This window comes from Panulirus ornatus, chromosome 4 (genome assembly GCF_036320965.1).
Source record: "Panulirus ornatus isolate Po-2019 chromosome 4, ASM3632096v1, whole genome shotgun sequence".
NCBI lineage: Eukaryota > Metazoa > Arthropoda > Malacostraca > Decapoda > Palinuridae > Panulirus > Panulirus ornatus.
Genome location: NC_092227.1, coordinates 72,627,156 through 72,647,733, shown reverse-complemented (window position 1 = coordinate 72,647,733; position 20,578 = coordinate 72,627,156). Strand labels below are relative to the sequence as shown.

The 20,578-nt window shown below is 38.9% G+C and overlaps 1 protein-coding gene across 3 annotated transcripts in view; it reads left to right on the top strand.

Moving 5' to 3' along the window:
- The first annotated feature begins 1,014 nt into the window (after positions 1-1,014).
- Positions 1,015-20,578, top strand: part of Polr3E (RNA polymerase III subunit E) — a 42,246-nt gene continuing 22,682 nt past the window's right edge. Inside the window, exons 1-4 of one of the 3 annotated variants that reach the window (XM_071696676.1) lie at positions 1,015-1,159; positions 9,352-9,453; positions 14,098-14,252; positions 18,114-18,316. In XM_071696676.1, the coding sequence (XP_071552777.1) occupies positions 1,118-1,159; positions 9,352-9,453; positions 14,098-14,252; positions 18,114-18,316 (502 nt within the window). In that variant the 5' untranslated portion in view covers positions 1,015-1,117. Of the gene's footprint in view, positions 1,160-1,425; positions 1,585-3,854; positions 3,990-9,351; positions 9,454-14,097; positions 14,253-18,113; positions 18,317-20,578 lie in introns of those variants that run through there. The other 2 variants (XM_071696669.1, XM_071696683.1) reach the window with 2 other exon arrangements.

Genomic DNA, 20,578 nt, shown 5'->3' with positions numbered 1-20,578 from the left:
ATGATACAAAAGTGAATGGGACTACAGGATGAGTTGTGAGGATGATGTTAAAAGATGCAAGAAGTATTTTACTGGAGTAAAAGAGTACACTAAAGCGTCACATTACAGAATATTGCATACTGTCTAGGTTTCCAACAAGAGGTGATATGCTCAACATTACTATTAGATTTATAGAAATATCAATTTAAAAGCATTGCAAAAACTTGAAATAACAACGTGCATGATGACAGACTGGTGGAATAGGAAATTCTACATGAGCATTTTAAATTTTGGGTGCTCTTATATGCTAAAAAGCCCAGAATTAACCAGTCTACTCTAGCAATTTACATAATTCATAAAACATGTAAACTTTCCCTACAGTAAGTTTTCAGATTGCTCACATCTAACACACACACACACACACACACACACACACACATAACGACCTCAAAGAATTCACAGTACTCACAATCACAGATGGGCCGACATCATTACTTAATGGCCTACCACCAACACATCATACATAGCCAGTAATGTCATCCGTTCTCTGGGTTACTCTGGGCGGACCTTTACATATATCATAGACCGCAAAAACGTGAAAAAACATTTGAAATAATAACATAACGTGACATAACCAACGAAACTGTTATCAGTTATCAGTTACATGTTCATTATACTTCATTCCTCTGCAAGACTGTGTTCTTGATAAGAATGTACTTGATTTTTTCTATTATACGAAGGAAGAACAAATGTGAAAAAAAAACACATAATGGTCATACTTTAGATATACATTATTTCTAGTTTCATTAAACTTAACTACATTCTCCACAGCTTTAACTGGAACCCTGTGTTTTATGTAGGCTTAGTTAGTATACATAGATATATGAACACCTATGATTATAATCTTTGAATAGATTAAAACATACGAGCCATGGAGTTAATAAGTGCCTTACTAATACAAAATTACGTATTCGCTAGCGACTGTACACGCCAGATGTGAGTTTGTGGAATACTTCGTGGATATATTCGCTGTTTTGATTTTTCGCTCAGAATGTGCGCTGGCATGACAACAGTGTACCGGGTGTGTGGGGTACGAACACACAAGCAATAGTTGTTTACTAAGAAATATATTGTCAGTATGAGGGCTGATGAAACAGACAACGATCCTGTGGTTGCTGAGGTATGAAAACATTAATATTTGTCCCCTTGACATTTACTACTTCTCAGATTAGGAGATATTCAAGGATTATACATGCAATGAATATGGTTTTTAGAATTTAACACATGAAGTGTTCATTTCTCAGTCAGCGTTTGTATATGTAATTAGTTAAGCTCTAATTCAGGAGCATGCAAAAGTAACACTGATTAAGATAAAGGCATATTAATGGATTCCTTACACTTGATAAAAGTCAATCAGACCCGCGTAGCGTGATTCGGGGTATTTATTTTTAATGGTCGTGATTTTGGCGACAAGGTTGCTCTGGTTAATCAAACGTTTTTCGCCGAATAGATTCTTTTAGAACTTTATTTATTTTTATACTCTGCCCTAGGGTTATGGTGAGGTCGGATGTCCTGGATATGAAGGCCCACCCTCCCTGGATGGGGGTAAGGTACTGCAAGGTGCATTGTATTGATTATTGCAACTCGGCTGTTGTTCTAGAATTGAGGGTGGCGACCGGCATTACGCCTTCTTTGACCCTGTCAAAATTGAGCATACTTAGTACATAGTAATTTATTGATAGTTGACTAATAAATCAGTAACATTAAAACATGAGTTAGACATGAGAGTTCAATACCAGCTGTTTGAATGTAAATAAAAACACACATTATGCTACCTACACTCTCCTTAACTTTTGTAAGCTCCTTAACTTCTGGCTTACAAATTTTTATAAGAGGATGTAGAACATTCTTATGAGTATCACAGGATACCACAACATCTGTAAATTGCTTACAAATAAGAATACAAGCTGAAATATACATATAAAAACACTGTTAAGCATCGAAGTCTATAATATCTAGCCTATATCAGCACAAAATGGAAAATAAAGCATAATCCAATGGTAACATATCAGTTGATAAATAGATATATACAGGGTGAGGGAGGGGCGAAGGTTCTGGGAGTGTTGAAGAATGTGTGGAAGGCGAGAATGCTATCTCAGAGAGCAAAAATGGGCTTGTTTGAAGTAGTTGTTCCAACAATGTTATATGGTTGCGAGGCATGGACTATAGATAGGGTTATGCAGAGGAGGGTGGATTTGTTGAAAATGAAATGTTTGAGTACAATATGTGGTGTGAGGTGGTTTGATCGAGTAAGTGATGAAAGGGTAAGAGAGATGTGTGGTAATAAAAAGAGTGTGGTTGAGAGCAGAAGAGGGTGTACTGAAATGGTTTGGTCCCATGGAGAGAATGAGTAAGGAAAGATTGACAAAGAGGATATATGTGTCAGAGGTGGAGGGAACAAGACGTGGGAGACCAGATTGGAGGTGGAAGGATGGAGTGAAAAAGATTTTCAGTGATTGGGGCCTGAATATACAGGAGGGTGAAAGGCGTGCAAGGAATAGAGTGAATTGGAACAATGTGGTATACTGGGGTTCACGTGCTGTCAATGGATTGAACCAGGGCATGTGAAGCGTCTGGGGTAAACCATGGAAAGTTTTGTGAGGTCTGGATGTGGAAAGGGAGCTTTGGTTTCGGTACATTACACATGACAGCTAGAGACTGAGTGTGAACGAATGTGGCCTTTGCTGCCTTTTCCTAGTGCTACCTCATGTGCGTGCGGGGAAGGAGGGTGTTGTTTCATGTGTGGCAGGATGGCAATGGGAATGAATGAAGGCAGCAAGTATGAATATGTACATGTGTATATATGTATATGTCTTTGTATGTATATGTATGTATACATTGAAATGTGTAGTTATGTATATGTGCATGTGTAGGCATTTCTATATATGCATGTGTTGGAAAGGGTCACAATTTTGCACGTGATCAAGTATATTCCTATGAGTCCATGGGGAAACTGAAACACGATAAGTTTCCAAGTGCACTTTCGAGTAATAATCATATCATCAGGGGAGACACGAGAGAAAGATATAAGTCAGTTGATATACAACGAAGACGTAGCTAGGACGCCATTTAGTAAACATGTGATTGTCCAAGACATAACGAGCGTATCATAAACTTATTATGTGAATAAGGTTGAAATTGTTTTCAAATTTTATCAGCAATAAAGTTATCCAATTTGTATTGACCTTTACTAATATTAAGGTTATAATTCTTTGTGTATTTAATTATTGAATACACAAAGAATTATAACCTTGATATTAGTGAAGATGTATACAAATTGGATAACTTATTGTTGATAAAATTTGTAAACAGTTTGTATTTGATATCAGAGCTCTTGGATTATGCACCACAACAGTGAGAGCAATTTGTGAGCATGCAGATACATTGAGATAGTACATGTCCAGTATGACACCTGTAGATGCAATGAAGATTGCAGGTATCAGAGGTGAAGTCTTGGAGAATATTGATTATTTTTTAGCATTGGAGGCTTTACTCCTGGACCAAAGTCCACATTAAGGCTGGGCCTTTATTGAAATATAGAGAGGTTCATGAAATAGAAAAAGAAGAGACATGGGAAAGCATTTGTGAATGTTAAAGGAAGTGAAAAACCTGTCTTTTAAAAGGTGCCAGGTTATAGTTGTTGGGAAAGACATGAGAGGGTAGAGTGTTCTAAAGCTTTAAGGGGTTGGCAAAGAAACAGTTATCAAAATAGCCCATCCTTGAGTTGCCAGTGGCCACTTAGTAATTATGTGATGCAGCAGTTTGCTGAGTACTGCATGATGTAGCTAGTGGGGTCACACAAGTAGCCAGCTCTTGGGAGCAAAAACCAGAGTAACACCTATAAAGGAGAGAAAGTGAACTAACATTGTGGCATAGGTCAAATGGGTCAAGTTTTGAAGTTGGTCTTGGAGAGTTTATAACTTGGACCACTGTTGACTCAACTCTGTCAAGTGAGGAAGCAGAGCTAAAACCATTCCTAACATGCATGTACTAACTGTATTTTTACTTAAAAACATAATTACATAGTATTTGTATGTTGTGTGTCTTATTTAGAAACTAAGATTAATAATGTATTGTACCCTATGTCTCTTGGCATTCGTGTTTTTTGTATGTTGACTCAGCTTAGTTGTGTTTTTCAGGAATGCATCTCTAACATACAGTGGCAATTAGTTGTATGTTGCCAAAATGTGAGATGAGTGAGCTTTTTATGTGGACAATCATGAAGTAGCTTAGGTAGTAGAGGTTATGTTTAAAACAAAGTCTTCAGATTAGGTTTGGTTTTCCTAAGAAAGAGTAAAGTACTTGGCTTGCAGAAAGAGCTAGATATAACTAGCATGGTGATTCAGATAATGTTGCCTCTGTAGAATTTTCAAAACATATATGCCACAGAGGAAGTGGATCTAAATGGATCCAAACTGCCACTTACTTGATAATGTTTGGAATATATCATATGTACCAAAGTAGGAAGCAACACTAGTTCCTGCCACCCTAGCAGGTAACTTCCTTTGATATCACCACACCCACCTAACCACCTAAGGAACTGATTACACACAGTCATCATCATAACACATTGCCAAAACCAGGGGTCATGAACACACACAAACCTTGGACTGAAAATACCATAACACAGAGCATCTGTATTGATGGCTCTCTAAACTTTGCCACTGAGATAGCTGTCATTATGATTCAGCCTAATGGTAATATATTATATTTTTTTTTTTTTTTTTTTTTTTTTTTTATACTTTGTCGCTGTCTCCCGCGTTTGCGAGGTAGCGCAAGGAAACAGACGAAAGAAATGGCCCAACCCCCCCCCATACACATGTACATACACACGTCCACACACGCAAATATACATACCTACACAGCTTTCCATGGTTTACCCCAGACGCTTCACATGCCTTGATTCAATCCACTGACAGCACGTCAACCCCTGTATACCACATCGCTCCAATTCACTCTATTCCTTGCCCTCCTTTCACCCTCCTGCATGTTCAGGCCCCGATCACACAAAATCTTTTTCACTCCATCTTTCCACCTCCAATTTGGTCTCCCTCTTCTCCTCGTTCCCTCCACCTCCGACACATATATCCTCTTGGTCCATCTTTCCTCACTCATTCTCTCCATGTGCCCAAACCATTTCAAAACACCCTCTTCTGCTCTCTCAACCACGCTCTTTTTATTTCCACACATCTCTCTTACCCTTACGTTACTTACTCGATCAAACCACCTCACACCACACATTGTCCTCAAACATCTCATTTCCAGCACATCCATCCTCCTGCGCACAACTCTATCTATAGCCCACGCCTCGCAACCATACAACATTGTTGGAACCACCATTCCCTCAAACATACCCATTTTTGCTTTCCGAGATAATGTTCTCGACTTCCACACATTTTTCAAGGCTCCCAAAATTTTCGCCCCCTCCCCCACCCTATGATCCACTTCCGCTTCCATGGTTCCATCCGCTGACAGATCCACTCCCAGATATCTAAAACACTTCACTTCCTCCAGTTTTTCTCCATTCAAACTCACCTCCCAATTGACTTGACCCTCAACCCTACTGTACCTAATAACCTTGCTCTTATTCACATTTACTCTTAACTTTCTTCTTCCACACACTTTACCAAACTCAGTCACCAGCTTCTGCAGTTTCTCACATGAATCAGCCACCAGCGCTGTATCATCAGCGAACAACAACTGACTCACTTCCCAAGCTCTCTCATCCCCAACAGACTTCATACTTGCCCCTCTTTCCAGGACTCTTGCATTTACCTCCCTAACAACCCCATCCATAAACAAATTAAACAACCATGGAGACATCACACACCCCTGCCGCAAACCTACATTCACTGAGAACCAATCACTTTCCTCTCTTCCTACACGTACACATGCCTTACATCCTCGATAAAAACTTTTCACTGCTTCTAACAACTTGCCTCCCACACCATATATTCTTAATACCTTCCACAGAGCATCTCTATCAACTCTATCATATGCCTTCTCCAGATCCATAAATGCTACATACAAATCCATTTGCTTTTCTAAGTATTTCTCACATACATTCTTCAAAGCAAACACCTGATCCACACATCCTCTACCACTTCTGAAACCGCACTGCTCTTCCCCAATCTGATGCTCTGTACATGCCTTCACCCTCTCAATCAATACCCTCCCATATAATTTACCAGGAATACTCAACAAACTTATACCTCTGTAATTTGAGCACTCACTCTTATCCCCTTTGCCTTTGTACAATGGCACTATGCACGCATTCCGCCAATCCTCAGGCACCTCACCATGAGTCATACATACATTAAATAACCTTACCAACCAGTCAACAATACAGTCACCCCCTTTTTTAATAAATTCCACTGCGATACCATCCAAACCTGCTGCCTTGCCGGCTTTCATCTTTCGCAAAGCTTTTACTACCTCTTCTCTGTTTACCAAATCATTTTCCCTAACCCTCTCACTTTGCACACCACCTCGACCAAAACACCCTATATCTGCCACTCTGTCATCAGACACATTCAACAAACCTTCAAAATACTCATTCCATCTCCTTCTCACATCACCACTACTTGTTATCACCTCCCCATTTACGCCCTTCACTGAAGTTCCCATTTGCTCCCTTGTCTTACGCACCCTATTTACCTCCTTCCAGAACATCTTTTTATTCTCCCTAAAATTTACTGATAGTCTCTCACCCCAACTCTCATTTGCCCTTTTTTTCACCTCTTGCACCTTTCTCTTGACCTCCTGTCTCTTTCTTTTATACTTCTCCCACTCAATTGCATTTTTTCCCTGCAAAAATCGTCCAAATGCCTCTCTCTTCTCTTTCACTAATACTCTTACTTCTTCATCCCACCACTCACTACCCTTTCTAAACAGCCCACCTCCCACTCTTCTCATGCCACAAGCATCTTTTGCGCAATCCATCACTGATTCCCTAAATACATCCCATTCCTCCCCCACTCCCCTTACTTCCATTGTTCTCACCTTTTTCCATTCTGTACACAGTCTCTCCTGGTACTTCCCCACACAGGTCTCCTTCCCAAGCTCACTTACTCTCACCACCTTCTTCACCCCAACATTCACTCCTCTTTTCTGAAAACCCATACTAATCTTCACCTTAGCCTCCACAAGATAATGATCAGACATCCCTCCAGTTGCACCTCTCAGCACATTAACATCCAAAAGTCTCTCTTTCGCACGCCTGTCAATTAACACGTAGTCCAATAACGCTCTCTGGCCATCTCTCCTACTTACATAAGTATACTTATGTATATCTCGCTTTTTAAACCAGGTATTCCCAATCATCAATCCTTTTTCAGCACATAAATCTACAAGCTCTTCACCATTTCCATTTACAACACTGAACACCCCATGCATACCAATTATTCCCTCAACTGCCACATTACTCACCTTTGCATTCAAATCACCCATCACTATAACCCGGTCTCGTGCATCAAAACCGCTAACACACTCATTCAGCTGCTCCCAAAACACTTGCCTCTCATGATCTTTCTTCTCATGCCCAGGTGCATATGCACCAATAATCACCCACCTCTCTCCATCAACTTTCAATTTTACCCATATTAATCGAGAATTTACTTTCTTACATTCTATCACATACTCCCACAACTCCTGTTTCAGGAGTATTGCTACTCCTTCCCTTGCTCTTGTCCTCTCACTAACCCCTGACTTCACTCCCCAGACATTTCCAAACCACTCTTCCCCTTTACCCTTGAGCTTCGTTTCACTCAGAGCCAAAACATCCAGGTTCCTTTCCTCAAACATACTACCTATCTCTCCTTTTTTCACATCTTGGTTACATCCACACACATTTAGGCACCCCACTCTGAGCCTTCGAGGAGGATGATCACTCCCCGCGTGACTCCTTCTTCTGTTTCCCATTTTAGAAAGTTAATACAAGGAGGGGAGGATTTCCGGCCCCCCGCTCCCGTCCCCTCTAGTCGCTTTCTACGACACGCGAGGAATACGTGGGAAGTATTCTTTATAGAATTGTATAGTATTGTATAATAAACATCTGGGCTTGTTCAGTATACACTGAATTGTCCACCACCATATGTATTGTTCTGAAGTTTGCTGAAACCACAGCCAAAGATAGTATGATTATTTCTTATTGCTTATACTTACAGTATGCCTTAAAAACCTTGAGATTGAAATATACTGTACCAATCTTGTCTCTGAACTAAATACAGATATGTGAACATGTGATTCATTTCAAATTTTTATGGATTCCTTCTCATGCAGATGTCTGGAAGCATGATAAAATTGATGCTTCAGCCAGACATGCACATGATAAAGATGTGGTTGAACACAACATTAGGTCATCAATTAGAAGTCTTAAAATTGTAATTAGGAAGAAAGTAACAGATTTATTTTAAGGAAAAGGACAAATGTAAATTGGCACAAGTAGATCAATATTCCATGAAAATGAAATTTAAGTAATATGTGTATGGAAAAAGTAACAAGATAGGTAGAGAGCAAGATATAGTCATCACTAGATTAAGGCTAAGCTGTAGATACTATTGGAACTTTTGCTTATCAGGAGATGTTAATCATATGAATAGCAAAGTTTAAGGTGAGAGATAAAGACATAGTAAAACAAGGTGTCTTAGCTTGTAAAAGATTTGAACCTTTTAGTGACAGATCCAAACAAACCCTGCAAGAAATGGCACTACACCTTATTGATGATAATAAGGTCGCAAAAATCTTAGACTATCCAGTTTTTTCGCATCCATTAGATGAATTTACTTTATGAAAGATTGTAAGACCGTGTAATTAACCAACTTTGTTAATTATCTGACTACTGGAGTCTAATAAAGATCTTTTGTAACCTCAGTAATATTTTTGTTCTACTGCTCACAGGATGAATATGGGATGCACAATAAACTTGCAGCTCATAGCAGCAAAAACTCTTGTATGAAACTGGTGCCAGTATGTTTTCTTAGGGTGTTTAGTTTGTTTATGGCCTTTTAGTTGATGTTTGTGATGAGAAGATTAATGTCATGTATATGTTTTGTGTGTGATGTAGCATTGTTGGTGTTTTGATGAGTGGGAGTAGTTGATCCCTTGGTTTATTGAAAGCATGCAAGTTGTGTGGTCTGTCCGAAATTAAGGTGTAGATGGTAGGTTTCTGTGTGGGTCATAGGTTCTTCATGAATTGTACTTGGATTATGGAAAAACTTTAATAGGCTTAGCAGGCTGCAAAAGCATTGTATATTATGTGATGCAAAGTATATCTGAGTTCCTTTTATGATGCAGATGGTTTACTTTCAACAGATTCCTGTGTATCTTGCGAAGACCCTTGCTGAACAGTTATATGTTTTACAGTATCCTGTTAGACCTCATTCTCATACCTATGATGATTCTACCATTCTCAAGGTCAGTACATTATTACATCATGTAGATGAAATGAGATGAAATTAAAATAGGTATGACAAAAATTTCCTATATTTTCTTTTATACCCATAGGCTGAAACAGTTTCATAGTGGTTAGTTTTATGACATGGACACTGTTCTTAATTGTACTGATATTTCTGAGTAAAAGTTATGGATATGGCACGACAGTTTATTGGAATAGATGATAGTTAAAGAATCTGAAATTATCTATATACTATGGAGAGAAAATTGTGAAAGTTATTAAACAAAGTACTTATACATACCTAACTAAATTCAGATTAGGAACATTTTTCAGAGAAACTTTAATTACAGGTAGAAAAGGTGTTTGATTTTACGTATATTTGTATTGTACTTATGCCTCAAAATTATCATCGTGAATGTAAGTAAAATGATTTGATGCTTGTACTAATGCTACATAGATATTATCTTAAATGTAGAGTTAACTTGCTACTGCTTGAATGTTATAATTTCATGATTTTATTATCAGTAGGGTAAAAAGGTTGGCTCAACAAACTTAAGGATTATCCTCTCTAGGATGAAATTGTGTACTTATGAATGTTATTTGCATATATTCCTGTAATTGAATTGTTAAGCTTGCCATATGTAGGAACTAAGTAATGTCTAGGGATATTCATAATAGTCAGGCTGTATTCAGCAGTCTTTTTTTCAATTCTCTATGTTGTTCTCCATTTCATCATACAGTTGATTCTTGGTTATGTGTTACACTATATGTTATTTTCAGTGTAACAAACAATACTGTATGTGTAGTGAGACAACAAAAGTAGGTATTATGGTAATGCCTAATTTTTATTACCTGTTTGTGTGTATGGAGAGGGATCTTTTACACTTATCAATTGATTTTCATTATAAAGGCTTTTTAACTTTCCACTGCTTTGTGGTTTTGTGCATTTAACCCCTCATCAGTTGGCTTGTTCCTTGTGTTCACAACTCTGTTGCTGAAGAAATCCTCATATCTTTCAATACTCCTTTTGCCTAACTTTTTATTATACTTTTGTTTTAGATTCTCTTTTGACTACTGAGAACTGCTCTAACCTCCTAGAAATTCATATGTGGTTACCATGTTTTCCTTTATCCTTTTTTCTTCCAAAGTGGGCAGATTGCAGGCTGCCTTCTTTATTCTACTTATTTCTGGTCCATTTCTTGTTACTCTTCTTTCTACTAATTTCTGGTACCATTTTTGTTATGATGGTCATCATGTTTCCATATCCCTTTTTTACCCAAAGTGGGGATTTCTTTTCTTTGTCTTCCTACAATCATTCAGACCTGATGTTCTAGTTACAAGCTTGGCTTGATGTCAACTCCAAGGCTCTTTTCATTTTCAATGTATGAGTCTTTAACTGTATTTCATTCGGTATGGCATTTATAGCTTCATCTGTTGAATTGTTTCTCTTCTTTTTTACTTTATAATCCTGACCTCAATTTTGACAGCCATTTGTCTTAGCACTACTGCATTTCTTCCAGGTCCCTTTGCAAGATATTGTAGTCCCTGTTATTTTGCACTTCTTCCATGGTTTTTTCATCATCTGCCTTATTCATAAATGATTTTGCCTCATCTAGCAAATCATTCACATGGATAAGAAATATAGTAGTAGTGGTCCAGACACTTTACCTAGGGGAATCTCATTCATCCTTACTCTGCTTAAAAGTTCCCCAGTGTGTGTTCTTTGTCTGCTGTCATAAAGGTAGTTGTCACTTCATTTATGTAGTCCTCCTCTAACGCCAGCTTAGATGCCTAAAATCAACAGTCTTCTTCAGGGATAGTATCAAAGACTAAGAATATGCAATCTACCAAACCATTACCCTTTTAGATGTTGCTTTTCCTCATGGAAATCCAACAGGTTTCTCATATAAGACTTTTTCTTTTTGAATTTGTCTTGTCTCACACTGAAGCAGTTTCTGCTAGTCAGAATTTGTTTTTTCTTGTGTATCTTGGAGGCAATGCTGATTTACCATACTAGTCTTCAGTTGTAGGCTTTTTATACATAAACTGGCATTACTACACATTGGCTCTTCCGTTATGTTGGAATATTACCCTATGAATTCTAGTATGTATGCAGTGGTACTGTATGTTTGTATTAATAACTCTACAAATGTGCAAAAATTAGAATTACCTTTGTACAGTGCAGTCTTTACATTTTTACTAATGTGTTGAAGCACTGGTACAAATTACAGGCTGGTCTTCACCAAATTTCTAAGTATTACACAGAATTGTACTGATAAACTATGCTATGGTTTGAATGTAATCAGAATAGGTCAGTGGTCAGAGGAGAGTTCACTTAGTGTATGCCAGGTGGTTTTTTAATTAAGTTTTGGTGTGCCAGAGGTAATATTTGGTGAGGGTGACTGTTCAAGGTGGTGGTCTAGGAGTCAGGTTGGTTGACTGCAGAGGCTATAGGTCTTTAAAGGTTACAGTCAATGTAAAGAGAATATCTGTGAGAAGTGGGATGTAATGGAAATACGTTAATGAAACTTGTTCAGTTTTAATGGTAATCATTGCTAAGGAAGTGATGGGAGGAAGGTAATGTTGGTTAATGGGCCATCTATTATTTATCCACTTATTCATGATTTGCTCCTCAGTCTCTTGCAGTGTATCTTAAATAATCTTGCCTGTGGGTGTTAAGCTAGGCAGGATGTGAAAACTGAAATTTCTGCACTCAAAATTGTTGGGTGTGTTGATTAGGTTCTATTATTGGGGAGTGTTTCTGGCAGGAATTTGTTATAGTAGGTATTTTTTTATGAGCACTGTTGCTTTTTATGATTTGTGTGTCTTGAGTGGGATGTTGTAAACAAGTGCCACAAGTTATCCTCCTTTTACTTGTGATTGTTGACTTTCTCCACATAGAGAGGTGTAGTTATAGAAGGGAGGATGGATGTGTGTGAATGTGTTTAGGGGATGAGGGCTTTATATATGTTGTGTTCTTGGAATAGGTATATGTTTGGGACTGATACCATTTATGTCAAGTTGGATATGTTTAGTGTGTGACTAAATATCTTGTGGCAGATAGTGTTTATTATTGTTGGATGGGGATATATTGGCATTTGTTGGATGTTTGTAATGGGTGTGTGAAGGTTTGGGTGAATGTTGTGTGCAATAGTGTCTGAGTGGTTGCTTTATGTTCTGAGTGTTGTGTTGTCTTTTATGGAGGGAAGTGTTATGCCTGAGTGGTTACTTTATGTTGTGAGTGTTGTGTAGCCTTTTATAGAGGTAAGTGTTGTGCAATGGGAAGGAATCCAGTGGTGGCAGTTGTTACATCTAACATCATTAATTTTTGGTTATGGGGTTGGCATAATAGGTAGATATAGTTAGGAGGTCTAGTATTAGGGTTAATGTCACTGACCTACATTAATAGATGGAGAATCTTAGCTGGGTTGTCACCTATAGTGGTGGAAAAACATAAGTAAATGAGTGAAATGCTTGGGTCTGACCCTGTGGTCTAGCATGGTGGCCCAGGACAGCTTGAGACTTTGCTCCACTTTACAGCTAGGTGGAGTGGGCTTCCTTGATGGTGAGTCTAACATTGGTATATATCAGCTGATGACTTGAAGTTCATCAGCATAGTGATTACTATTGATGATGCAGCCTTTCTAAAGGTGTCTTTTTGCTTTCTTTTCCATCTTACTGATGTTTAGTTGTTTGTTGGAGAGATTGGGGACTTCTGTTTGTCACCTTTGATGTATCAAAAGCTTTTGATGGGGTGTGTCTTTGGGTCTGGTCTTCAAGCTTCCTTCAGTTACCTGTTTCTCTTAATGTGTTCTTTCATATCTGGCTTCCTCTCTGGCCAGTCTTGTCTCCATAATTGTTGATGGATCAAACTCTCTCCTTCATTCCCCATCAAAAGTGATGTCTGTTATGGCTTCATCATTTTTCTTATGCTTGTCATTTCTATCAGCAAGTTCCTCAACAAACAACCAAATGCACTTTTTTGTCAACACTGCATTCCACCACTACTTTCAGGTCTGTTCCATCATTCCTTGCCAGTTTGCCTCTCATTACATTACTGTTAGCTCTGTGAACTCAGATTTAGGCAGGATTACCTAATGGGACAGACACAATCTGGTAAATACAATTCCTCTCCATCTCTCTAAAACCCCTCACTACTATTCCATTTTCTTTAATCACTTTGTAATTCCTTTACTTACAACAGTAAACCTACTTGGTAACATTATAACATCTGACTTATTTTGGAAACCCAACACTGCACAAATATGTAAATTCTCCTGTGAACAGTTGCCCCAGTTATTTGAAGTACTTCTCTCACATCTGGGGAGATTCCACCTCTCCGTATGTATATGACAGAGTTAGGTTCAAAGTAGTCCATCTCATAAACTCTCCCAGTCTGACATTAAAACTTGACCCTTGCTCTATGCTATAGTAGTGGTTCTCTTTGTTTCTATTGTAGATATTACTGTGGTGTCTGCTCGAAAAAACTGGCTGCTTGTGTACCCCTACCATTAGCTAGATCATGTAGTACTTGGCAAGCTACTGCAGTAAATATCTATTGTGTGGCCTCAGGCATCTGAAAGCTGGGCCATTGTGATGTCTACTTTTTTTTTCCTGCAGGAAAGAGGAAACATATTTGTTCCATTTTTTATTTCACTTAACAGACAAATGTTCGACCTCGTAGTGGCCAGATTGAAATGGAGTTGGGATTACGCACCAGAGGGCCCACCTATGACAGAAGCAAGGGAGAGCAGATAGCTCTTAACGTTGACGGAGCATTTAGAGATAAGCGTGACTCAGAAGATAATTTCTACAAAAGGTAATTGATTTATGGGTTTCCATGATGTAGTGGTTAGCATTTGTTCATGTTCATCCTCCCTTTGGAGATGGCTGATAAATGGGTAAGTGGATTAGACTGTTTTATATATAAACACAATTTATATTCTGATTTATTATTTTTCAGGCCTTCTTTCTGGAAAGGATCCTGGAGTTCTTCCAGAAGATTTGTAGAGGTTTTCAGAAAAAGAGAGAATTTTTGGGAGAAGAGAATGGTGAGAGTAAGTGAGCTTGGTAAGGAGACTTTTGCGAGGAAGTACCAGGAGAGATTGAGTGTAGAATGGCAAAAGATGAGAGCAAATGACACAAGGGGAGTAGGAGAGGAGTGGGATGTATTTAGGAAAGCAGTGATGGCTTGCACAAAAGATGCATGTGGCATGAGAAAGGTGGGGGGTGGGCAGATTAGAAAGGGTAGTGAGTGGTGGGATGAAGAAGTAAGTTTGTTAGTGAAAGAGAAGAGAGGCGTTTGGATGATTTTTGCAGGGAAGTAGTGCAAAAGACTGTCATGTGTAATGCACTGAAACCATGGCTCCCTTTCCACATCCATGCCCCACAAAACCTTCCATGGTTTACCTTAGACACTTCATATGCCCTAGTTCAATCCATTGACAGCACGTCGACCCCGGTATACCACATTGTTCCAATTCACTCTATTCCTTGCACGCCTTTCACCCTCCTGTATGTTCAGGCCCCAATTGCTCAAAATCTTTTTCAGGCCATCCTTCCACCTCCACTTTGGTCTCCCGCTTCTCCTTGTTCCTTCCACCTCAGACACATATATCTTTTTTGTCAATCTTTCCTCATTCATTCTCTTCATGTGACCAAACCATTTCAACACACCCTCTTCTGCTCTCTCAACCACAATCTTTTTATTTCCACACATCTCTCTTACCCTTTCATTACTTACTTGATCAAACCACCTCACACCACATATTGTCCTCAAACATTCAATTTCCAACACATTCACCCTCCTCTGCAGAACCTTATCTATAGCCCATGCCTCGCAACCATATAACATTGTTGGAACCACTATTCCTTCAACATACCCATTTTTGCTACGAAATAACGTTCTCACCTTCCACACATTCTTCAATGCTCCCAGAACCTTCGCCCCCTCCCCCACCCTGTGACTCACTTCCGCTTCCATGGTTCCATCCACTTCTAAATCCACTCCCAGATACTAAAATGCTTCACTTCCTCCAGTTTTTCTCTATTCAAAGTTACTTCACAATTAACTTGTCTCTCAGCCCTACTGAACCTAATAACCTTGCTCTTATTCACAGTTACTCCCACCTTTCTTCTTTCACACACTTTACCAAACTCAGTCACCAACTTCTGCAGTTTCTCACCCGAATCAGACACCAACACTGTATCATCAGTGAACAACAACTGACTCACTTCCTAAGCCCTCTCATCTGGAACAGATTGCATACTTGCCCTTCTCTCCAAAACTCTTGCATTCACCTCCCTAAGAACCTCATCCATAAACAAATTAAAGAACCATGGAGATGTTATGCACCCCTGCCGCAAACTGACATTCATTTGGAACCAATCACTTTCCTCTATTCCTACTCGTACACATGCCTTACATCCTTGATAAAAACTTTTCATTGCTTCTGTCAACTTACCTTCCACACCATATGCTCTTTATACCTTCCACAAAGCATCTTTATCAACCCTATCATATGCCTTCTCCAGATCCATAAATGCTGCATACAAATCAATCTGTTTTTCTAAGTATTTCTCTCATACATTCTTCAAAGCAAACACCTGATCCACTCATCCTCTACCACTTCTGAAACCACACCGCTCTTCCCCAGTCTGATGCTATATACATGCCTTTACTCTTTCAGTCATTACCTTCCCATAGAATTTCCCAGGAATACTCAACAAACTTATGCCTCTTTAATTTGGACATTCACCTTTATCCCCCTTGCCTTTGTACAACGGCACTATGCATGCATTCCACCAATACTCAGGCACTTCACCATGAACCATACATACAGTGAATATCCTTACCAACCAATCAATAACGCAGTCACCATGAACCATACATACATTAAATATCCTTACCAACCATTCAACAATGCAGTCACCCCCTTTTTTTTTTATATAAATTCCACTGCAATACCATCCAAACCTGCCGCCTTTCCAGCTTTCATCTTCTGCAAAGCTTTCAATACCTTTTCTCTGTTTACCAAACCATTCTCCCAACCCTCTCACTTCGCACACCACCTCGACTAAAACACCCTACATCTGCCACTCTATCATCAAACACATTCAACAAACCTTCAAAATCCTCACTCCATCTCCTTTTCACTTCATCACTTCTTGTTATTACCTCCCCATTAGCCCCCGTCACTGATGTTCCCATATGTTTTCTTGTCTTATGCTCTTTATTTACCTCCTTCGAAAACACCCTTTTATTCTCCCTAATATTTAATGATACTCTCTCACCCCAACTCTCATTTGCCCTCTTTTGTCACTTCTTGCACCTTTCTCTGACCTCCTGCCACTTCCTTTTATATATCTCCCTGTCATTTGCACTACTTCCCTGCAAAAATCCTCCAAACGCCTCTCTCTTCTCTTTCACTAACAATCTCACTCCTTCATCCACCACTCATTACCCTTTCTAATCTGCCCACCTCCCACCTTTCTTGTGCCACAAGTATCTTTTGTGCAGGCCATCACTGCTTCCCTAAATACATCCCATTCCTCCCCAGTCCAATATGTATAGGAAAGGATCACAATTTAGCACATAATCAAGTATATTCCTATGAGTCCACGGGGAAATGAAACACGGTAAGTTCCCAAGTGCACTTTCATGTAATAATCACATCATCAGGGGAGATACAAGAAAAAAATATGTCTGTCGATATACAATGAAGAGACGTAGCTGGGACACCATTTGGTAAACAAGTGACTGTCCAAAACACAACGAGCATATCATAAACTTATTATGTGGACCAGAAGGGGAATTGTTTACAAATTTTATCAACGATAAATCTATCCTATTTGTATAGACCTTCACTAATGAATTGGTTATTTAGTAATAGAAGATTCAATGATATTTCTCGTGGTACTGGAATTAGAGTTGACAACTGAGATGGCATTACTCCAGTCAGTATGATGATCATAGTTTTGAATGTCCAGTTCTTATACTATATCTATGTTGCTTAAGTCTAACAGAAAGATCCTTACCAGTCTGCCCAACATAAATCTGATCACAATTTCTACATGGCACTTTATAGATGCACCCAGCAGAACTTTCTAGTAAGTTCCTGATTAAGATATTCTTTATAATATTATTGTTGCTGAAGGCAACATTTACATTAAAGGATTGAAGCAACATGGGAAGTAAAGTTATTATTAAAAGGGAGAACTTAAAGATTTTTAGTGTCAATGGGAGGTTGGGGTTCAACTCTATAAAACGATTTCTTTGCCAACTTAAGGGATTTATCAGTGAAAGATCTAGGGTAGTTTAACTTGGATCCAATAAGATATATCTTCTCACACTCATCATCAATAAACTCTGGACTGCGGGGATTTCTGTGTAAGGCAGAAGAATGCTCAAGTAGTTGAACTGTATTATTAGTGTTTCTCTTTTACTTTTTTAAAAAGAAGTGTGGTTAAATAGTTAGTGACTGAATTAAAGTTACCTGTACAGATGTCTAGACATAAGATATCTGAAGTTTTTAAGTTGCAGTTGCAAATGTCTCTTTACTCTCAAATTTAGGATTTTCGTAATGGATACTCCTGAAAATTTAAGTAAAATTTGTATTGTAAATGGAAATGATTTGATTTTCATCTTAGAGTGTTGTGTGACTTTGAATTGTGTTTGCAGCAATGTCATGGACAAATTGGTTTTAACATCTACCAAAGCCTTAAGTGATGTTAGTCGCTATGCAGTGGGTGTTGTACGTGATTCTAGTCTTCACTTAACACCTATAGCTTCTGTTCTTGCTCTCCGACCATCATTTTCTTACCTGGATCATGCAGATAAACGTGGACGGCAGGAACGAAAGGACACAAGTGGAGAGATAGAAGGTGAGGTCTTTAGATCACTATTTTATGTGTTCTTTTTGATTACTTTGCCATACTTCCCATACCCCCCCCCCCATGTTCTTGTGCTGTATTTTAAAGTAAGATGACATAAACACGCATGAACAAAGAGTCTCAGGTGTTACAGACTCTGCCTGCAAGTGGTTGCACTACAAACCAGAGGCCATTTTAGATGAGGCTATATCATCTATAGTGGAGAAGTGAGTACCTTTTTAATCTTGCAAAGGATCTACTTTCCCCAAAAGAGTCCATCATTTCCTGGTTCCTGTAAGGAGTGCAGCTTTGAAGTGGCAGGAGCCCATTAAAGAGGCCCTTGGGTTATATAATTTCTTATTCACCATTTCCCATGTACTGAGGTGTATAAAGGCAGTGTATAAAGGCAATGGGAAAAAGGTGAGTGATCACACTACAGAGGCATAAGTTTGTGGAGTATACCTGGTAAGTTGTATGGGAGGCTGTTGATGGAGAGGGTTAAGGCATGTATAGAGTGTCAGATTAGGGAGGAGCAGTGTGATTTCACAAGTGGTTGAAGATGTGTGGATCAGGTGTCTTTCTTTAAAGAATGGGTGCGAGAGGTACTTAGAAAGACAGATGGATTTGTATGTGGTATTGATGGATCTGGAGAGAGCATATGATAGGGTTGATAAAGATGCTTTGTGGAAGGTCTTAATTATATATGGTGAGGGACAAAGCAGTGAGAAGTTTTTATCAAAGGTGTGAGGCTTGTGTACGAGTAGGAAAAAAAGGAGAATGAACAGTCCCAATTAAAGGTTGGTCTGCAGTAGGGGTTGTGATGTTACCATGTTATTTGGTTTGTTTATGGATGGGATGGTGAGGGAGGTAAATGTGAGAGTCTTGGAAAAAGGGGTGAGAATGCAGTTTTTTGGGGATGATGGCCTGGGAAGTGCGTCAGTTGTTGTTTTCTTGTAATACATCACTGATGGCAGATTTGAATGAGAAAATGCAGAAGTTACTGACTGAGTTTGGAAGAGTGTGTGAAGAGAAAGTTGAGAGTATATTTTGATAAAAGCAGGGTGGTTTAGCAGACTTGAAGGACGGGTTATTTGGGATGTGAGTTTGAAAGGTGAAAAATTGGAGTATCTGGGAGTAGACATGGCAGCGAATGGAACTGTGGAAGTGAAAGTGAGTCATAGGGTGGGGGAGGGGATGAAGGTTTTGAGAGTGCTGAAGGATGTGTGGAAAGAGATAATGTTATCTTGAAGGATGATAATGGGTATGTTTGAAGGAATAGTAGTCCCAACAGTATTGTATGGATGTGGGGCATGGGCTATAGATAAGGCTGTGTGGAGTGGGGCAGATGTGTTGGATGTGAAATGTTTGAGGACAACATGTTGTGTTGAGAGAGTTTGATGGAGTAAGTAATGACAAGGTTAGAGAAATGTGTGATAATAAAGAGTGTGGTTGAGAGAGCAGAAGAGGGTGTGCTGAAATAGTCTGGACATATGGAGAGAATGAGAGAGGAAAGGTTGACAAAGAGGATATATATGTTAGAAGTGGAGGGAACAAGGAGACCAGGGAGACCAAATTGGAGATGCAAGGATGGAATAAAAAGATTTAAGTGATTGGGCCTGAATATGCAGGAGGGTGAAAAGCATGCATTGGACGGAGTGAACTGGAATGATGTGGTATACTGGGGTTGACATACTGTCATTGGATAGAACCAGAGCATGTGAAGTGTCTGTTGTTAAACCATGGAAAGTTCTGTGGGGCCTGGATGTGGATAGGGAGCTGTGGTTTCAGTATATCACACATGATAGCTAGAGAGGGATGTGAGTAGACGTGGCCTTTCCACTTTTGTTCCTGGCGCTACCTCACTTATGTGAGAAAAGGCGATCAAGTGTGAAAGAAAGAAATAATCATGAAAAGTGAGAATAGTATTGAGCCATCGTCAAATGATAATGGTACGTTATCTTGTGACGATAAAAAAGCGACTTACTTTCTAAACAGGTATTTCAACTTATTGTTTGCTATCAGATATTCTTTTAATGTACCACTGGGACAAAACATATTTCTGTATACTGAAAATGAAAAATTGGACTGTGAATATATTGAATGCCATAAAGGACTTAGATATTTAGCAAAACTAAATCTGAATAAATCAAATATCTGTTTCGTTTGATATCTTCCTTAGGATATTGAAAAATATCAGCTGGGAGATAGCTTTTCCGATCACCAAAACATTCAACAGACTGGTGCAGGAAGGGGAAATGCCCAGTGAATTGAAAG